This window comes from Chenopodium album, chromosome 6 (assembly GCF_948465745.1).
Source record: "Chenopodium album chromosome 6, dcCheAlbu1.1, whole genome shotgun sequence".
In the NCBI taxonomy this organism is placed as follows: Eukaryota; Viridiplantae; Streptophyta; class Magnoliopsida; order Caryophyllales; family Amaranthaceae; genus Chenopodium; species Chenopodium album.
In genome coordinates, this window is record NC_137839.1 from 76961960 (window position 1) to 76978292 (window position 16333).

A 16333-nucleotide genomic window follows, 5' to 3' on the forward strand; every position below is an offset into this window, starting at 1 on the left:
ACCTCCGTTATATATTATTTGCAATGATTAGACATTTTTCCTCTCTACTTTATGTCAAATTGTTGCAAATAATATGTAACGAAGGTAGTATATTCTAGAGTGGTGCGACTCAAGGGAGTGCAATAACAACCTCATAACCCTCTAATAGTTCAAGGAAACTAACAAGAAGCAGTACGTCCCATACCACCTTGAAGCATCTTTATATGCCGCATTAGACACATTTTATGCTTTGCTTAAGCTTTATAGAAATATTCTTTCAAAAAAGAGAACAAAAATAAAAAAAATATGCTAAAGTTATGTTATTCCCTCTATATATTAGTATCCCCTAAGAATAAAGTTCAAAGAGAAAGAAATTTTAACCAACTAGAAAAATAAAAATGGAAGATTATGAAGGGTTAGGAACATCATTTGTAGTTCATTACTACAATTTGTTTGATAATGAACGTCCTTCTCTTAAATCTCTTTATCAACCAACTTCTTTGCTCACTTTTGAAGGACAAAAGTTTCAAGGTGTAGAGGAAATCTCTAACAAGATCAATAGTTTGCCATTCAATCAATGTCGCCATTCGATTAGCACCATTGATACTCAACCTTCTTCGATCAATGGAGGTATAATCGTCTTTGTGAGTGGCAGTTTGCAGTTGGCTGGAGAAGAACATCAGCTACGATTTAGCCAGGTAGTAATAACTCAAGTTTTTTGCTTCTTAATGTTAAATGTCGTCCTAAAATATTTAGAGTTAAAATCACCATAATTCATAACCCTTATATCAAAGAACTAGTGTCCACTATATTAAATCATTAGATTGATTTTTTTATTTTTTATTTTTTTTTATTTTTTTTAGAGCCACAAGGGCAGGGTGAGAATCGATCTCAGAATCTCCTGAAATTGATTTTGAGAGTTGATAGACTATTTTTGCTATATAATAGTATATATATTCTTTATATTGGTTTTGGTTATACAAGGATTTTTATGTAAAGATTTTATTATACAACAGTTGTACCACATGTTCTCTTACAACCCCCCGTAATGTATAGGGGTATATGGAAAATAAAGAAAGAGAAGATCGATATTTTACTAATTTCTCGTTGGTTGAAAGTGTAATTGTTACACCATGCTAGCTTAGCCTAATCGGTTGCATGCACTAGTTTAATTGCAGTTAAGTGTTACTAATATTGTGATTTGTATGTTGATTGATGTATTTTGATGCAGATGTTTCATTTGATTACAACAACGCAAGGCAGCTACTTTGTGCAAAATGATATATTCCGTCTTAATTACTGTTGATTTGTTCATGGCTTTAGCCACGAATAAATCTTGGTTGTAATTGCAAACAATATGTATGTATGGATCAGAATTAATATAATGTTCTTCATTTGGTATTGGTAATTTAGTTTTTATTTGCTAGAAAGTTATTGTATTTTTATGAACAAACAAGTTGATCAATATGATCAAATCATTGATTAGAAGACCCATTTTGGGTTAGTGGTATTCCCTCTGTTCAAAAAGTTAGCTTGATATAACATAATTCCTCCGTTATGTTAATATTGCAACAAGGATGAAATTATGCGTTTCAAATCACATTTTTTATGCTAAATATCTATAATTGTATAAGAGTAAAAATTATAAAAAGTTGATATTGTGAAAGTATTTTATGAGACGAATCCAACAAGATCCCAATATTGGTCAAACAACAGTGATAAATACTGAATAGTGCAAAAAGTCCATTGCAATATTAATAGAACGGAGGAAAAATATGACACCACCTCTTGGGTCAAACTTTATAATTTTTAGATCATCAAATACGGAGTATATAAAATCCTTATTTTGCATAGATGGAAGAATAATTAATGATTTAAGACGAGTTTTAAAACCGTGAAAAAGGAAATAGGACAATAAATATTGAGGCATTAAACTCCCTAGTCATTGAGACATCAAACCTTTCAAAAACTCAGTGCAAATCACTCTATAAATATTCAACTTTTGTCATTGTATACTTGTTATGATAGTTGAATGCTTCATAATGCATGTTTATAAAAATCACAATTAGCTTTTCAATATGAGAAGTTATAGGTAAAATTGTACTTAAATTTGCAAACTTATTGGTCCAACTTAAGGGAGCATCTCTATATTAGACCAATAATAGAAGCTAGTTTTAAACCATACTACTATTAATTAGAATATTGATAGAAAATTAGTAAATTAATTGAAGAAAGGTCAACTAACTCAAAATGAAGGGATATGCTCCTTCGATTATATCACTTCATAATTTTAATTAAGAAGCCTAATTAAGGAATGTATAATTTTAAACCACCCTTTTTTTTTCTTTGGGATGAATTTTGTATGGACCTAAACACCTATGAACTACAACCATCAATAGTTTTTACCTTCTTCTTCCCCCAAAACCCCAAAAAGAAGCAAACAAAATAACAAACTTTCTTCCATTTTTTAACTTTGGTGATTAATTTTTCTTTATACAACTTTTTTTTTTCTCTTCATATGGTGAAGAGGCTAATTGTACCTAAAATTTTTCAGATAAGATTTTGTCTTCACCATATTCAATCACTAGGAATGAAGAAGAAAATAAATATTGTTTGAATTCTAACAAAAGAGTTGTAACATATTAGTGTTGGCTAGGATAACATATTAGTATTAACTAGGATATATAAGCGAAAATGAATGACCTATTTTCAAACTCGTTTAAGAAGCACTCGGAATTTGATCAACAAGGTTTCAAATACGATGTGGAATCCGCCACAGGAGGGATGAACCTTGACAAGTTCTTCGACGATGTGGAGAGGGTAAAGGAAGACATGAAGGAGGTAGAGAGGCTTTACAAGAGGCTCCAAGACTCGAACGAAGAAAGTAGGGTTGTCCACAATGCCAAGACCATGAAGGAGCTACGTGCTCGAATGGACTCGGATGTGGCTTTAGTACTTAAAAAGGTGAAGATCGTCAAGGGTAAACTTGAAGCCCTAGACAAATCGAATGCACAAGCTCGTAACGTGCCTGGTTGTGGACCGGGGTCCTCGGCTGATAGGACCCGTACATCGGTGGTAAGCGGCCTAGGGAAGAAGCTTAAGGACATGATGGACAACTTCCAAGCCCTAAGAGGAAAAATGCAATCCGAGTACAAAGAAACTATGGAGAGAAGGTACAAGTAGTAAACTAAAAATTAAACTAACATCTTATAAAATGCACGAACTTGTAATTATTAAATATTTCATATATTAATAAAAGCATATGGTCAAATTTAGTATATGAATATTAAAAAAACTAAATGTTAGCCAATCATCTTATAAAATGCACGAACTTGTAACTATATTAGTAAAAGCATGTGATCAAATTTAGAATATGAATATTAAAAAAATAAAAATAAAAAGTAAAACAACAATATTAAGGAAACAGAGAAAGTAAAACTTTAATGTATTTATATTCTTCTAGGTACTTTACTATAACCGGAGAGAAGGCAGATGAGACGATGATTGAGAACCTAATCGAGAGTGGAGAGAGTGAAAACTTCCTCCAAAAGGCGATACAAGATCAAGGAAGAGGGCAGATACTAGACACAATATCGGAGCTCCAAGAAAGGCATGATGCTGTGAAGGAGATTGAGAAGAATTTGATTGAACTTCACCAAGTCTTTCTTGACATGGCTGCTTTAGTTGAGGCTCAGGGACAACAACTTAATAACATCGAAAGCCACGTGGCTCACGCAAGCTCGTTCGTGAGGCGTGGGACTGATGAACTTGTGGAGGCAAGAGAGCAACAAAAGAGCTCAAGGAAGTGGTATTGCATTGCCATTGTAGCTGGGATTGTGCTTATTTTTGTCCTTGTTTTTCCTTTGTTTATCAATGTTATTTTGCCTCATTTGGTTTAATAAAGGAAGATGGGAATTGGGAAGTAAGGGACAAATTTAAGGAAAGCAAAGAGGCACAAACTATTAGATTTTGTACATCAATTTTTAGGGATGAACATTTTTGGATCGTTACCTTGTTAAGTTGGTAGTGGAGTTTCAAAATTTTAAGTTGGTTACAAAATTTAGAATGACATTTCATGTATGATATACACAATTGTACTTTATCTTTCTAGGGTAGTTCAAAACTATAAGATCTTTATAATTGATCTTAAAAGTTATATATTCTTTATTTGTATATCATAACCTCTAGTACATAAACTGTGAATCGATTTCATTTTATATGAGTTTTTTGTCATTGAGAAAAGTGTTGTGACAGATGAAAGAATACATAACTTCTAATTAAAACCGAAACACATGGTTAATTAGCAATCAATACTAACAAATGTATCTATGTTCATGGACATGTGAGAGAGTATTTTTTGTATCTCGATGAACCTGCAAATTACAAATAGCAAATAGCTTAGCAAGACATTTTCTAACTGAAGAAAGAGCAACGAACCTTACCAAAAACAATTAACTATATACCCAGGTGGTGTCAAAAACTTACTCAACTAATCCGATTCAATCTTATCCCAAAAAAAAAAAAAAAAAAAAAAAAAGAGAGACCGATTTTAACTTATATGGACACTATAAAATAATTCAGCATGATTCAACTTTGAAATAAACCCAACTCGACCTCAACCGAGTATCCAAATTGACACCAACTTGTGTCAGTCATTTTGGAAGGAAGTTAATGTTTGGGTCTAATTTTTGGGCCAAAAATCTGTACCCAACGCATTGCACTTGAACCCCCCCTCGCATAACTTAAGCCATGTATAATGTATGGTTGGTGCACCCGGGTGCATCATGCGCATGGTGCACCCGGAAAGAACATAAGGTATATTTAAAAGAACATGGGCAAAAAAAGAACATTATATATATTTATAAAGAACATGAGCATAATATGTTCTTTAAGTTTGATGATTATGTTCTTTGAGTTTGAACTATATGTTCTTTATATTATACAATATATATATTCTTTAATGCATGTACATTAAAAAAAAAAAAAAAAAAAAAAAAAAAAAAAAAAAAAAAAAAAACCAATCACTCGAGTAACCAGAAAAAAGAACATGTTCTTTAATGTATTATCATGTTCTTTTTGTAAAGACTTTATGTTCTTTGGCTAGAGGTGATCAAAGTTAGAACAGCCCAACCCGATTTTGCACGGGTTTTGGGCAGAATTTTTTTCGCCCCCAAAATCAGGTCGGACCTGGCCCTTAAATTTAATTTTTTGGGCGGGTTTGGGAATGCGTTTTATGCATTTTAGTTGATTTTTTTACTCGACCCGAAAAGCCCGCACGGCCGGACAATTTTGGGCACAAAAACTTCGGCCCAAAATTTGGCCCGACCCGAGAAGTGAGCTGATTTTTTAACCTTGGCCCGGCCCACCCAATGATCACCTACATCTTTGTCAAACACGAACATGTTCTTTTTTGTCAAATATAATGTTCTTTTTCAAACACGGTTTTTTTGTCAAATATAATGTTCTTTTTCAAACACGTTCAACACCTAAATAACCATGAAAAATAATATGTTCTTTTTGTAAAGACTTTATGTTCTTTGTATTGTCATGTTCTTGTCAAACACAAACATGTTCTTTTGTCAAACATAGGTATGTTCTTTTTCTAACACTAGCATGTTCTTTTTTTTTCCCCATGTTCTTTAAAATATGTCTAATGTTCTTTCCGGGTGCACCATGCGCATGGTGCACCCGGGTGCACTATACTATTTTCAAGCCATGTAAGCAAGCAGCAATGTAATTATAATTTTTAAAGAAAACTTTAAAACTTGCGGACCCTAACAAACCAAAACAATGATATGTGGCTATGTGCATTCGCCAGTACACTGTACACCGTACACGTATTATACAATATACATTTCCACGTTAGAACTCGTAGGAATGCTTGTAAAAATCAAAAATCATGCATAATCCATGATATTATGAACTATCATTTTATCTTTAATTAAGATTTCGATTTGATCTTTATATGGGTTTTAAATACAAAGTATTAACATGTACAGTATCATATACAAAATCAATAATACAAATTTAAACAATAAAATGCATATAAACACAATGTGACTAGAGACCACTTAATCGATTTCATCCACTTCATTTAAACTTTAAACTTGTGTAAATCTGCTAATTCACGAGTCTAGCTTTTCTACTCGTAATACATGAGACATGCATGTCGGTCTTGGCTTAGGTCCTTGGCCACCCCGACAACTCGACATGACGAAAGGGTACAGTGCTGGACCGATATTAGCCATGCCTAGCCCATTCAAATCTTAGACAAGGTGGTCCAATCCCATAAATATACCAACCTATGCCAACATGAACAAGGCCAATTCTACGCTCTTGGCAAATTATATGTGACATAGTGGAGTATCATACAGGATGGACTATTATAAATTAACAAACACCATGTATTTAGATTCATGAATGAGGCAATTCCAAATTCACGAAACAAAGCAACCAAATTTTTCAATACTAAACAATAAGTCAATAAGAAATCACAATATATAGTACAGCTCACTTGCTAGCTATTTCCTGATCTAGTCAAACTAACTAGGCAACGTGATTAAGTATTACATACGCTCAATTAACTTCATAGCTAGATTTAATCTATGATTTATTAGGTCACTAGGCTCTTAGTAGTTGGTAGGATAACATCATCCTAAATACTTATTTGATCCACCCAAGTTAGATTATCTTTTGAGGGAGCCAAGAAAGGAATATCAAATTTCGATACTAATCCATATTTTGTACAACTTAGGATAAATTTTACCGGTTTCGAAATACTACTTCATATAAAGTATAAAGGATTTTTGTTGTATTTGTCTTTTTATTAGTTGTCACACTTTGCTGTTTACCATTGCACATTTACTTAGGGCATGTAAACATTTACTTAATTTCAGTTCAGTTCAAATCCTAATTTCCCTCTTTCATAAAATATTCATTTCAGCTCAATTTAGTTCAGTTCAGCTCCAATCAGTTCAGTTCAGCTCCAATCAGTTCAGTTCAGTTTAGTTCAGCTCTAATCAGTTCAGTTCAGTTCAGTTCAATTCAGTTCAGCTCAGTTCGGTAAATGTAAACAGACCCTTAGTATCATGTAATATGCTAGCTATTGTATTTGTCTAAATATAATTGTTCACAATAAATTTTAAAAAAATATTGAAATTTGAATATTTTAGATAATTATTTAACATTTTAGTGATCAAAGTTATGTGTGACAAACATACAACTCAAAGTGAAATAACTAGATAATGAAATAACATTACCAAAGTATATAGAAAAGCAATACGCGAGTGACTTTCCCAATAAGAGTAGGTAAACCGAGAAACCAACATAAATTGCTTATAAAAATAATCAATACGGGTATACTCATATCGGAACGTACCGAATTGTGGCAGACTGTTTATGTGGCAAAATAATTTGTAAAAATGATTAGATAATTAAGGAGGAATCTAATCATACTTATGGAAGTCAATTAGCATTATATTGGGTATTATGTGATAATAATAATAATAATAATAATAATAATAATAATAATAATAATAATAATAATAATAATAATAATAATAATAATAATAATAATAATAATAATAATAATAATAATAATAATAATAATAATAATAATAATAAGGCTGACTAATTAATGAGGGAACTTGGCTGCCGAAGACAATTGTCAAAACATATATGGTTTACCACAAGTCTTTCTTGCCATTTGTAAAATTAATTATAAAATTAAATATACAGTATATATAATTATATAAATGATGAATTAATACAAATAATTAAAAATGATGATTGGTGTGTCACAGTTTGGGGTTTGAAATTTTCTACTTATATGATCTGTCCAAAGAAATTTCATGTACTAAGATAGGAATAAAGTCATATCACTAACATTGGTGAAATATTTGGTAGAGAAATATCATGAATTTTTCAATGATACCTTGAAATATGGTTATCAATACTAGCTGGAAGTTACCAAGTAAGCAAGAGATAGTATTAGAGGTTTATACTTACTATGAATTAATCAATGGGGTGGACCACAATTTCACAAATTTATCAAATCACAATTAATGTTCACAAATAATGTATAATAAACCAATCATTTGGGGATGATGTAATGAGTTAATGACAACAGTATATATTATGGTTATTGCATGAAAAAAAAAAAAGGTTTTTCAATGCGGCAGGGGTTACTTGTATTCTAGTGTTACTTGTAGGGTGTTACTTGTATTATGAAGTTACTTGTATGAGTTACTTGTACCGTGGGGTTACTTGTATTTTGAGTAACTCCTACAACTCTACAAGTAACCCCATACCAAACCAGTAAGGGCAGTAACACCCTACAAGTAATCCCTGACCAAAACCTGTAACACCCATACAAGTAACTCTAGAATACAAGTAACAATTACAAGTAACCTCTGACAAAACCAGTAACACCCTACAAGTAATCCCTGGCCTGACCAAAACCAGTAATACCCATACAAGTAACCCCAGAATTCAAGTAACACCTACAAATAACCCTTGACAAAACCAGTAACACCCTACAAGTAACTCCTGCCGCACCATGTGGCCAGCCGCATACAAAAATTTGTAAAAAAAAATACTTTAAAAGGAAAACTGATAAAACTGATACAGTATATATTTGGGAAAGATACTCGTCTCTTTAGAGACATCTGATAAAACTGGATCGATATTATAAAAGGTACTCAATAGTCATTTAAAAAGTAAGATATGTACATATTGGCTCATCAAATGAGATTAAGATGGTAGGATAGTGTAGTGCATGGCATTATTTTAAGTTCCTTGTATCAGAAAAAATAATATGTACTTTAGGGATTAAAACTAATGGGTGCAAACATATATGATCCTTGTATCTTTGGCCTAAATCATGTACATACCCTAAGAATCATGTCATAATATAGATCAAAGAGTAAGCAACATCTTATCCATTCAAATATACTAGAAGTCTAGAGCCACTAGTACACGATCTAGTTCATCATGATAAAATAGCTTCTCAATCTCAACCACTAATCTGCTAGCTAAAAAATAACACTAATAAATATTGCCTATAATTGCTCATTTGTCTAATTAATGTCGCAAATCTGCTGACAAAATATATTATGATCTATATTATTCAGCCAACAATTGTTTCACAGAAAGCAACAAAGATTAATAACAGTTATAACACCCTAAAACGTGCACCCTACCATCAATAATCTCTTATACCCAATATCAGAACAACGCAGACATACTAACAGTCTAACATCATCTCTTGAGATTGTGCCAGCCTAAACTATGAAATTTTTTTATGGCCTAATAAAAAATCGCGAACGAAGTATATGCTTCATTGGGTGAGGTTGATAGTGTATAACCACTTAACTAATTTGTTGATTATCTAGGCCTTATTTGCTACTCCTACTTGCTTGTCAATTGTACATACCTACTAATATTTTCTAGATTTGACTAACATATCTGTCACCGTATAATTTTGAAAGAGTATATAAAAATCGATCATGGGTTTCAACCATCAGTTTAAGATTTAATTGATTTTATCCTTTTTTAACGTGGTGTTAGAGTCCAGGTTGGTTAAGTTGATTTGAGTTGGAAGGAAGAGTATTGAGCCTATGAACAAACTCACATATGAGCTGAGTGGAAGTATGGACGTATGGTCACACATTAAGCGATCGAGTATAAAAGTAAGAGTGAGTTTTAAGATATGTATCCCACATTGATGAGAAGAGAAAATTGTATCCGCTTTATAATGCTAAGGAGCAACTCCTCATCTTCATTGACATGTTGTTTGATGTAGAACATCCTTTAATAGATAAAGTGGACACTCGTAACTATAAGCCTAAGGCCTTTTTATTAATTTTTGACCATAAATATATGCAAGTTTGTATCATTAAAACTGACATTTGCAAAACATCAACTTTCATATATGGTTGATCTGATCACGTACGCCGTGTGACCTAACTTTGTTAGTGTTATAGGGTGTTATACGGATTACTTGGTGACATGATCAGTATTATAATGGTTACTTATTTAGTATTTATTTCATATAAATAGTTTAAACTTAAATTGGTACAATCATTTGATAATAGATGAAGTACAATTATTCCTAATAACTTACATACAAACTATATGCACAACTTTAAAGTAATACTTCGAATTAATGATAATCAAAGGGGAAGCACCAAGAGCATCTGATGACATAATACTTGGTAATACTTCCTAGTAGAAAAATTCTAAATCTCTGACATGACCTTAAAAGGGGAATCAGATTCGAAAATTACAAGCACATTGTGATTTGAGAAAGACCTAATATTTATCCATGTTGATGCCACGAAACATTAAACTATATTTTGTATGACAGTTATGATTTTGGCGTAATTTCTATGCTCTAATTTAACACCTGTATTTTAATAATCCCATATTTCCCTTTGTTTTAGCTTAATTTTTCTAATTTTGTACTAGTTGCCTTTTCTTTTCGGATTGACCCAATATTTTTAAAAAAAAATAATTAAAAAAATAAAAATAAATAAATAAAGAGAAAAAAAGTTGCATCATAGGAAGCTGGTAGCTTGGATTCTTCAAGATACGCGCATTTGAAATCGTAAGCAAAGCTGGAGTTGTGGTATAAGATGACACATAATGACCATTTCCATGCATACATGCAGTTGTAAATCTTTTTACCTCTTAATTAATTTCGTTGTAAATCTTTCGTTTTTATAAATGTCTATGTATTTTGATTTAATCATCTTAAACGGTTATTTGTTTACCGATTATAATTTGGTGTACTAGGTGAGCACAATTAAAACCAACTTCTATTATTCATTTAGCCATTTAGGTATGCCTAGAAATAAGTGCACGATATACACTAAGAAATTTAGTTTTGCTCATTTGTTCATGTTCAGGTATAATTAGTTCAGGCAAGTTTGGTAAGAGGTAGTATAAGGGTATGTTCTCATTGACTGAACTGAGCTGAACTGAACTGAGCTGAACTGAATATTTTATAAGAGAAGGAAAATAGGAGCTGAACTGAACTGAGCTGAACTGAACTGAATAGAACTGAACTAAACTAAACTGAACTAAACTGAACTGAATTTCAACGTAAGAGAACATGCCCTAAGTTTATTGTACTTGTCACTCTTAATAAGCATGGATGTTTAAAAAAAAAAAAAAAAAAAAAAACCTAGGGTTATTTTGTTTTCACCTTAGTTCAACTTATATTGGAAAAATTAAGTTCAAAGAAACTCATCAAGGCTAATTTTTCAAAAAAAATAAACTTACCAAGGATAATAATTTCGCATTAGCTAAGTTCAATAAGTCAATATATTCAAATGAGTTAAGTTTGGGGATAATAAGGGCTACTTTAATCCAATTCACTACACCAATATGGATATCTAGAATGCTCCATGAAAGTAGAAGTGTCAAATTAATTTGACCCGATTAAATCTAACCTAATTTAAAAGTAACCTGATTTAGATTTCGCCTTGCAAAATTAATAACTGATCAAACTAAGCTAGACTCCACTTAATTTTTTGAATTGACTGACACATTTACTTTAAAGTTCATATAAGCAAGAATTAAGAAATTAAACACACGCACCTTGAATCATCAAGAGAACTGAAAATGTGAAACTACTCAAAGGTGAGAAAATACATAGACACTCTGTGCTAGTTAGTTTAAACAATCATAAATATAACCTTGCCAAAAAAATATCATAAATACTTCGTATAAATGTAGTATAAGTAAATCCTAGATGTAAATTAAAAGTGACGAGAGTGACATGTTAAATTAATTAACTGCCAATAAAACATTTAAAATATGGTCCACCTAAGCATTAATTATCCCTGAAGTAAATGTCTATTGGTAAGGGAGATTAATGAGGTTTACCAACCAATTCATAAGCATTTTGAAGTCTGATTATTTTTGTACAATAAACTACACATGATTAATCCTCAACGATTATTTCGGCTTCTATTTTTACTCTGAATATTATGTAAAGATCTGTAATTTTTTGAAAGTTAGTACTCCGTAATATATATATAGTAGGAGTAACATATTAAAAATAAGAGTAATGTTATACGTAGCCCTTAGTATTATGTATAATCATTAAATATACATTTCTGTCTCCTTAGAACTCAAGGATACAGAGGTACGATCCTATAGAACAGATCTTGTTCAAGTAAGGTCGTCATTAAATATACATTTCAAAATGGAATTAAGTTGGAAGTTCATGATAAAATTACGGGTAAATCGATGTAATTAATATTAATCTTTCCTTAATTTTTCCGTTTGAACTTCTTATATATAACCATTAGGGCTATGTTTATCATTTTCCTAAAAACAATGGTTGATAGTAGAAGTAACTCCTGCCTTTTCGCTTTCTTTAATGTGAGATACTCACAAGTGGGTTTGTAATGAGTTTTAACATAAATATTTTACAATGCATAACATTGAAGACGAGTGATTAAATTATATGATACGGAGTATTCCTCTAGCCTTCTACTTACTAGTAGTAAACATGTATCATGTGTGGTAAATTGACAATGGATTAATTCACCCTTTTCTAACCAATTAATTTAAGTCAAAATATTTTCATGTATTTACCCAAAACATAGAGCAATAAAACATAAGGTTGGTATACAATGTACATGATGTATTATTGAGTTATTTATTATTGTAAATACAAGTATAATATTTTGTGCTCCCAAAAAACATTGCTCCCGTTGGAAAACATCAATGTCAAAAAAATATTAATAACAAAAAAATACCAATATTATATTTTAAACAGCTGGAATATTTTATGTTTTGACTGATTTCTTAATTTCCACCTTCAAATTTTCCAATGTCCTGACTGACTTCCATTTTGAGAATCATGCTTCTCCACCTCCCTTTCTAATCCTTCTTCAACTAAACTCTCTCTTTTTCTCTCCCCTTAACACCTAGAGAAGAACACCCGAAAAACACACCCTTCTCCTCTGTCTGTCTCGGGTCGGGTCATCTTTTGACAGCTCTATTATTGCACACTGATGCATCAAAGTTTCAGAATCAGAAGAAAAGACAAAGAAAGAAGAAAAGAATTATAAGAGGAATTTCTTGGTGGTATACTTCTAGCCCTTTCGCCTTTTTCAAAAAGGTAATCCGGGTTTTTATCTATTATCTGCAAATCCCGTCTGCATCATTGCCCTATGAAAAACCAAAGTGTTAGCTACGAAATCGCATTTTCATCACTACCCTATGACTTTCTATACACCCAAAAAAAAAAAATGAACTATTAATTGCTCTGTTTTTTAGGTCTACTTTTGATCTTGCTTGAAATGTGTTTGTACAGAATAAAAGTAGAATGATACCAAACCCATTTTAGAAGGGAATTATATGAATTAATTGCAGTTCATTTTAAAAAACTTCTATAACACTAATTTACCTTTTTAATTGATATGTTTAAACTATTAGAATTTGCTCTGTTTCTAAAGCATATAATCTTGCTCTGTTTTTTCAGGCAAAAAAGGAGCTCTTTTCTTGGTTTGTTTGTTTGTTCTTCGACATATCTTCAAAGTCTTTCAGCAATGACGACCAAGATTAAAGGGATGTGCAAAGGTTCATTCAAATACATCTCAAATATATTTGGTAATTTTATACTCCCTTGTCTAATCACCCTCGGCCTAAAACAAATTGTCACTTTGATACTGTAATTTAAATTAATAATGTGACAATTAAATTTGGTCCGAGAGTTATTTCTATTTTCATATTGGATAATTTTTAGAAGTTATTTGAGCTAAATAATTTATGTGATCAATTGTTTGATTTTGTAGTGGTCAAAGAACGTGAAATGGAAATTGGGCTTCCAACAGATGTTAAACATGTGGCTCACATTGGCTGGGACGGTCCAGAGGGTACAACTCCTAGTTGGGTACGTGTTATTTTTTATTTTATATGTTTGTGTACTTTAATTGAATACTTATAAAAAATTGGAACAATTTAATACAATATATGAATTGAAATTCAAAACTAAAGTTTGATGTATAATTATTATACAATGTAGATGAGTGAATTCGGAGGAGGCTCAGATTTGGCAGTTGGATCAATGGGTGGTAGCGTGGGTGGTTCAAGAGAGCAGACGTGGACATCTCAAGGTATACTAATTTCTATGCAATCCTCCAACCACCCCTAGCCTAGATTGCATTGAATTTCTTTTTGTGACAACAATGCCGTCCATGGCCTACCGCGAGGTGGCTTGAGGATAAGGCCGATATAATCCTTGCTTTAAAAACATCTTTAGAAGATTGACCTATCGACAAATTTTTAATATTTCATTAGTCATGGCGTTTAGTTGTGGTTAAAGGTGTTGCATGATTTTAAAAGAGCGTATAAGGCTATGATCTTAGGGTTCATCGAGTATAGGCTAGTTGATAGCTCTTCCAATCGGGTTGTATGGAAAATGTCTTTCTATGTCTATTGCGAAAAGGTCACGTTGTTTAGGTCCTCATCGTATCTTGCCTAATAGACCCTTTATGATTTCATTATATTATTTCTCGTTATGTTGTATTTTGTATCGATGCATGATTGTGACTAGCCATGTCTAGTGGTTGTTTCTTGTGCCGCCCGCTAGTGTGGCTTAAGTTTAGGATCAATGAAGCAAGTGCAAAATGAGTCCTTATCTACTTCACCTATAATATTGCTAACATGGCAATTTCTCCCAATAAAACTCCTCCACAATAATGATGTTCATTGAATTATTAGGACGTGCAATCTTTTATCTGAATATGTATATAAAATTAAAATATTTCATATATTATATGAACTATTTTATGAACTAAGTTCATGAAAATCATGAGGGAGTGATCTACCACTTCACATGCCTTTCTTTATATCAAATATTTTGTGATATTGATGAGAGATGTTTTTCCAAGATTCGTTGCCTCTAAACGTAGACATTCGGCTTTGGCTTACATGTCACGAGATTAAATTTAGGGGACCAACTTTCTTTGTCAATGTCAAGGCCAATTTTGACTTTGTATGTTTTGGCTTGATTAGCTTTTAAGAGAGAAATAAAGATAAAACATCACTTTTTGGCTAAGCTCTCATGTTTCACTTAATAAATGATAAAATAAGACAAACCTTGACATACATGATGTATTATTGAGTTATTTATTATTGTACATCTGTACTATATTCTTGGGTCGTCATGTAGTGGATAATTTGTGGGTGCTTTAACTATATACTTGAGTCAGAACTCAAAAGTATGATGAATTGATAATAGTATATTTAGTAATTTTTTTATAAAGACTGTCTATAATTACTAAAATCATCCCTTTATTTGAATAATATTTAGAAGGACGAATATCATTAATGAAATGAAATTATTGTTTTTTTAGAATCCTCGTCTAGTCCCTCACTAGTTCGAAATTAGGTAATAGGAGAGAATTTCGTTCTTTTGATAGCATTTGTAAATATTATGGAGTATCTAGCTTTTTAGAGGAATATACAAAATTTAAAGTATGTTTCTAGTTAAATAAAAGATTAATGTATGCTAATTTGTTTGGTTTAACCGCGATTAATAAGGACTTTGTACATACAAAGCCAAGATTAAGTTGTGTGACACCTAAAAAACGCAATCTTTGATAACAAAATCAAGCTTTAGTTAATTAACTATGCAAGTTCATTTTATCATTTTATGTTAATATTGACTAGGTTGATTATTATGTATTTATGTGGTACCTTGGAAGAAACTGATACGTATTATTTTCTGGTAAGATGTTACAGATTTTGAGAGAAGTTTTGGACGACAAACATCTACTACTAATAAGTTAAGCAACTTCCCTCCTTCAAATAGTAATTCCAAGAAAGTAAGGCGGAAGAAGACTAAATCATCAAACTCATCTCCGAAATCAGGCTCAGCAAGATCCTCGCGATCATCCAAGTCTCGGTCTATGCTAGGGGAGAGTGAGGAAGGAGAAAGTAGACGCAACAGTGTGTACGTGTAGGTTATGGCCAAGATTAACAAGATCGAGTTGAATGTGCATAGCAAGTTATGGTTTTTTTTTTTTTTTTTTTTGAAAAATCTCCCTTTTGTATAATGTGATCAAACTGCACAAGATTAGAAATGGGTGGGTTTGTGGCATACTTATGAGAAAGTAGGCAGTAACATTAGTAAAAAGAAAAGAGTGCAACTGGGAGTAAGAAATTGGACAGATAAAAAAAGTGTGACAAAATTTAATTAATTAGGAAATTGGTTGGTGAAAAATTCTTTTGTCAGAAATTAATAAATACATGCAAAGTAGTATAGTTGGATGATGTAAGTGAATGACTGAATATCAGATAAAATGGTGGTTGTGAGTGAAATCCTTGTATGGAG

At 31.8% G+C, this 16333-nt stretch overlaps 3 protein-coding genes across 4 annotated transcripts; all 3 read left to right on the forward strand.

Annotated features, from left to right (window-relative positions):
* Positions 1-325: 325 nt before the first annotated feature.
* On the forward strand, positions 326-1489 carry LOC145635370 (nuclear transport factor 2B-like). Its single transcript, XM_081686650.1, has 2 exons — positions 326-677; positions 1211-1489. Exons 1-2 carry the CDS (start codon positions 378-380, stop codon positions 1283-1285), a joined length of 375 nt encoding a protein of 124 aa, XP_081542776.1. The 5' UTR covers positions 326-377; the 3' UTR covers positions 1286-1489.
* A 1184-nt stretch (positions 1490-2673) lies between these two features.
* On the forward strand, positions 2674-3878 carry LOC145635371 (syntaxin-125-like). Its single transcript, XM_081686651.1, has 2 exons — positions 2674-3152; positions 3443-3878. Exons 1-2 carry the CDS (start codon positions 2674-2676, stop codon positions 3876-3878), a joined length of 915 nt encoding a protein of 304 aa, XP_081542777.1.
* An 8810-nt stretch (positions 3879-12688) lies between these two features.
* Positions 12689-16099, forward strand: LOC145635373 (CRIB domain-containing protein RIC10-like). Of its 2 annotated transcripts, none has more exons than XM_081686652.1 (5): positions 12689-13114; positions 13478-13605; positions 13791-13888; positions 14021-14111; positions 15733-16099. In XM_081686652.1, exons 2-5 carry the CDS (start codon positions 13545-13547, stop codon positions 15960-15962), a joined length of 480 nt encoding a protein of 159 aa, XP_081542778.1. In that variant the 5' UTR covers positions 12689-13114; positions 13478-13544; the 3' UTR covers positions 15963-16099. The 2 variants fall into 2 exon arrangements, with proteins under 2 accessions (XP_081542778.1, XP_081542779.1); XM_081686653.1 differs by having other exon boundaries at positions 12699-13114; positions 15742-16099.
* The last annotated feature ends 234 nt before the right edge of the window (positions 16100-16333 follow it).

Excerpts from the sequence above, each read along its gene's own strand:
- LOC145635373 (XM_081686652.1), top strand. The coding sequence starts at position 13,545 with ATGACGACCAAGATTAAAGGGATGTGCAAAGGTTCATTCAAATACATC. Across the intron at positions 13,889-14,020 it reads AGGGTACAACTCCTAGTTGG|ATGAGTGAATTCGGAGGAGG; the intron begins GTACGTGTTATT and ends TATACAATGTAG. Across the intron at positions 14,112-15,732 it reads GCAGACGTGGACATCTCAAG|ATGTTACAGATTTTGAGAGA; the intron begins GTATACTAATTT and ends TTTTCTGGTAAG.
- LOC145635370 (XM_081686650.1), top strand. The coding sequence starts at position 378 with ATGGAAGATTATGAAGGGTTAGGAACATCATTTGTAGTTCATTACTAC. Across the intron at positions 678-1,210 it reads ATCAGCTACGATTTAGCCAG|ATGTTTCATTTGATTACAAC; the intron begins GTAGTAATAACT and ends ATTTTGATGCAG.
- LOC145635371 (XM_081686651.1), top strand. The coding sequence starts at position 2,674 with ATGAATGACCTATTTTCAAACTCGTTTAAGAAGCACTCGGAATTTGAT. Across the intron at positions 3,153-3,442 it reads AAAGAAACTATGGAGAGAAG|GTACTTTACTATAACCGGAG; the intron begins GTACAAGTAGTA and ends ATATTCTTCTAG.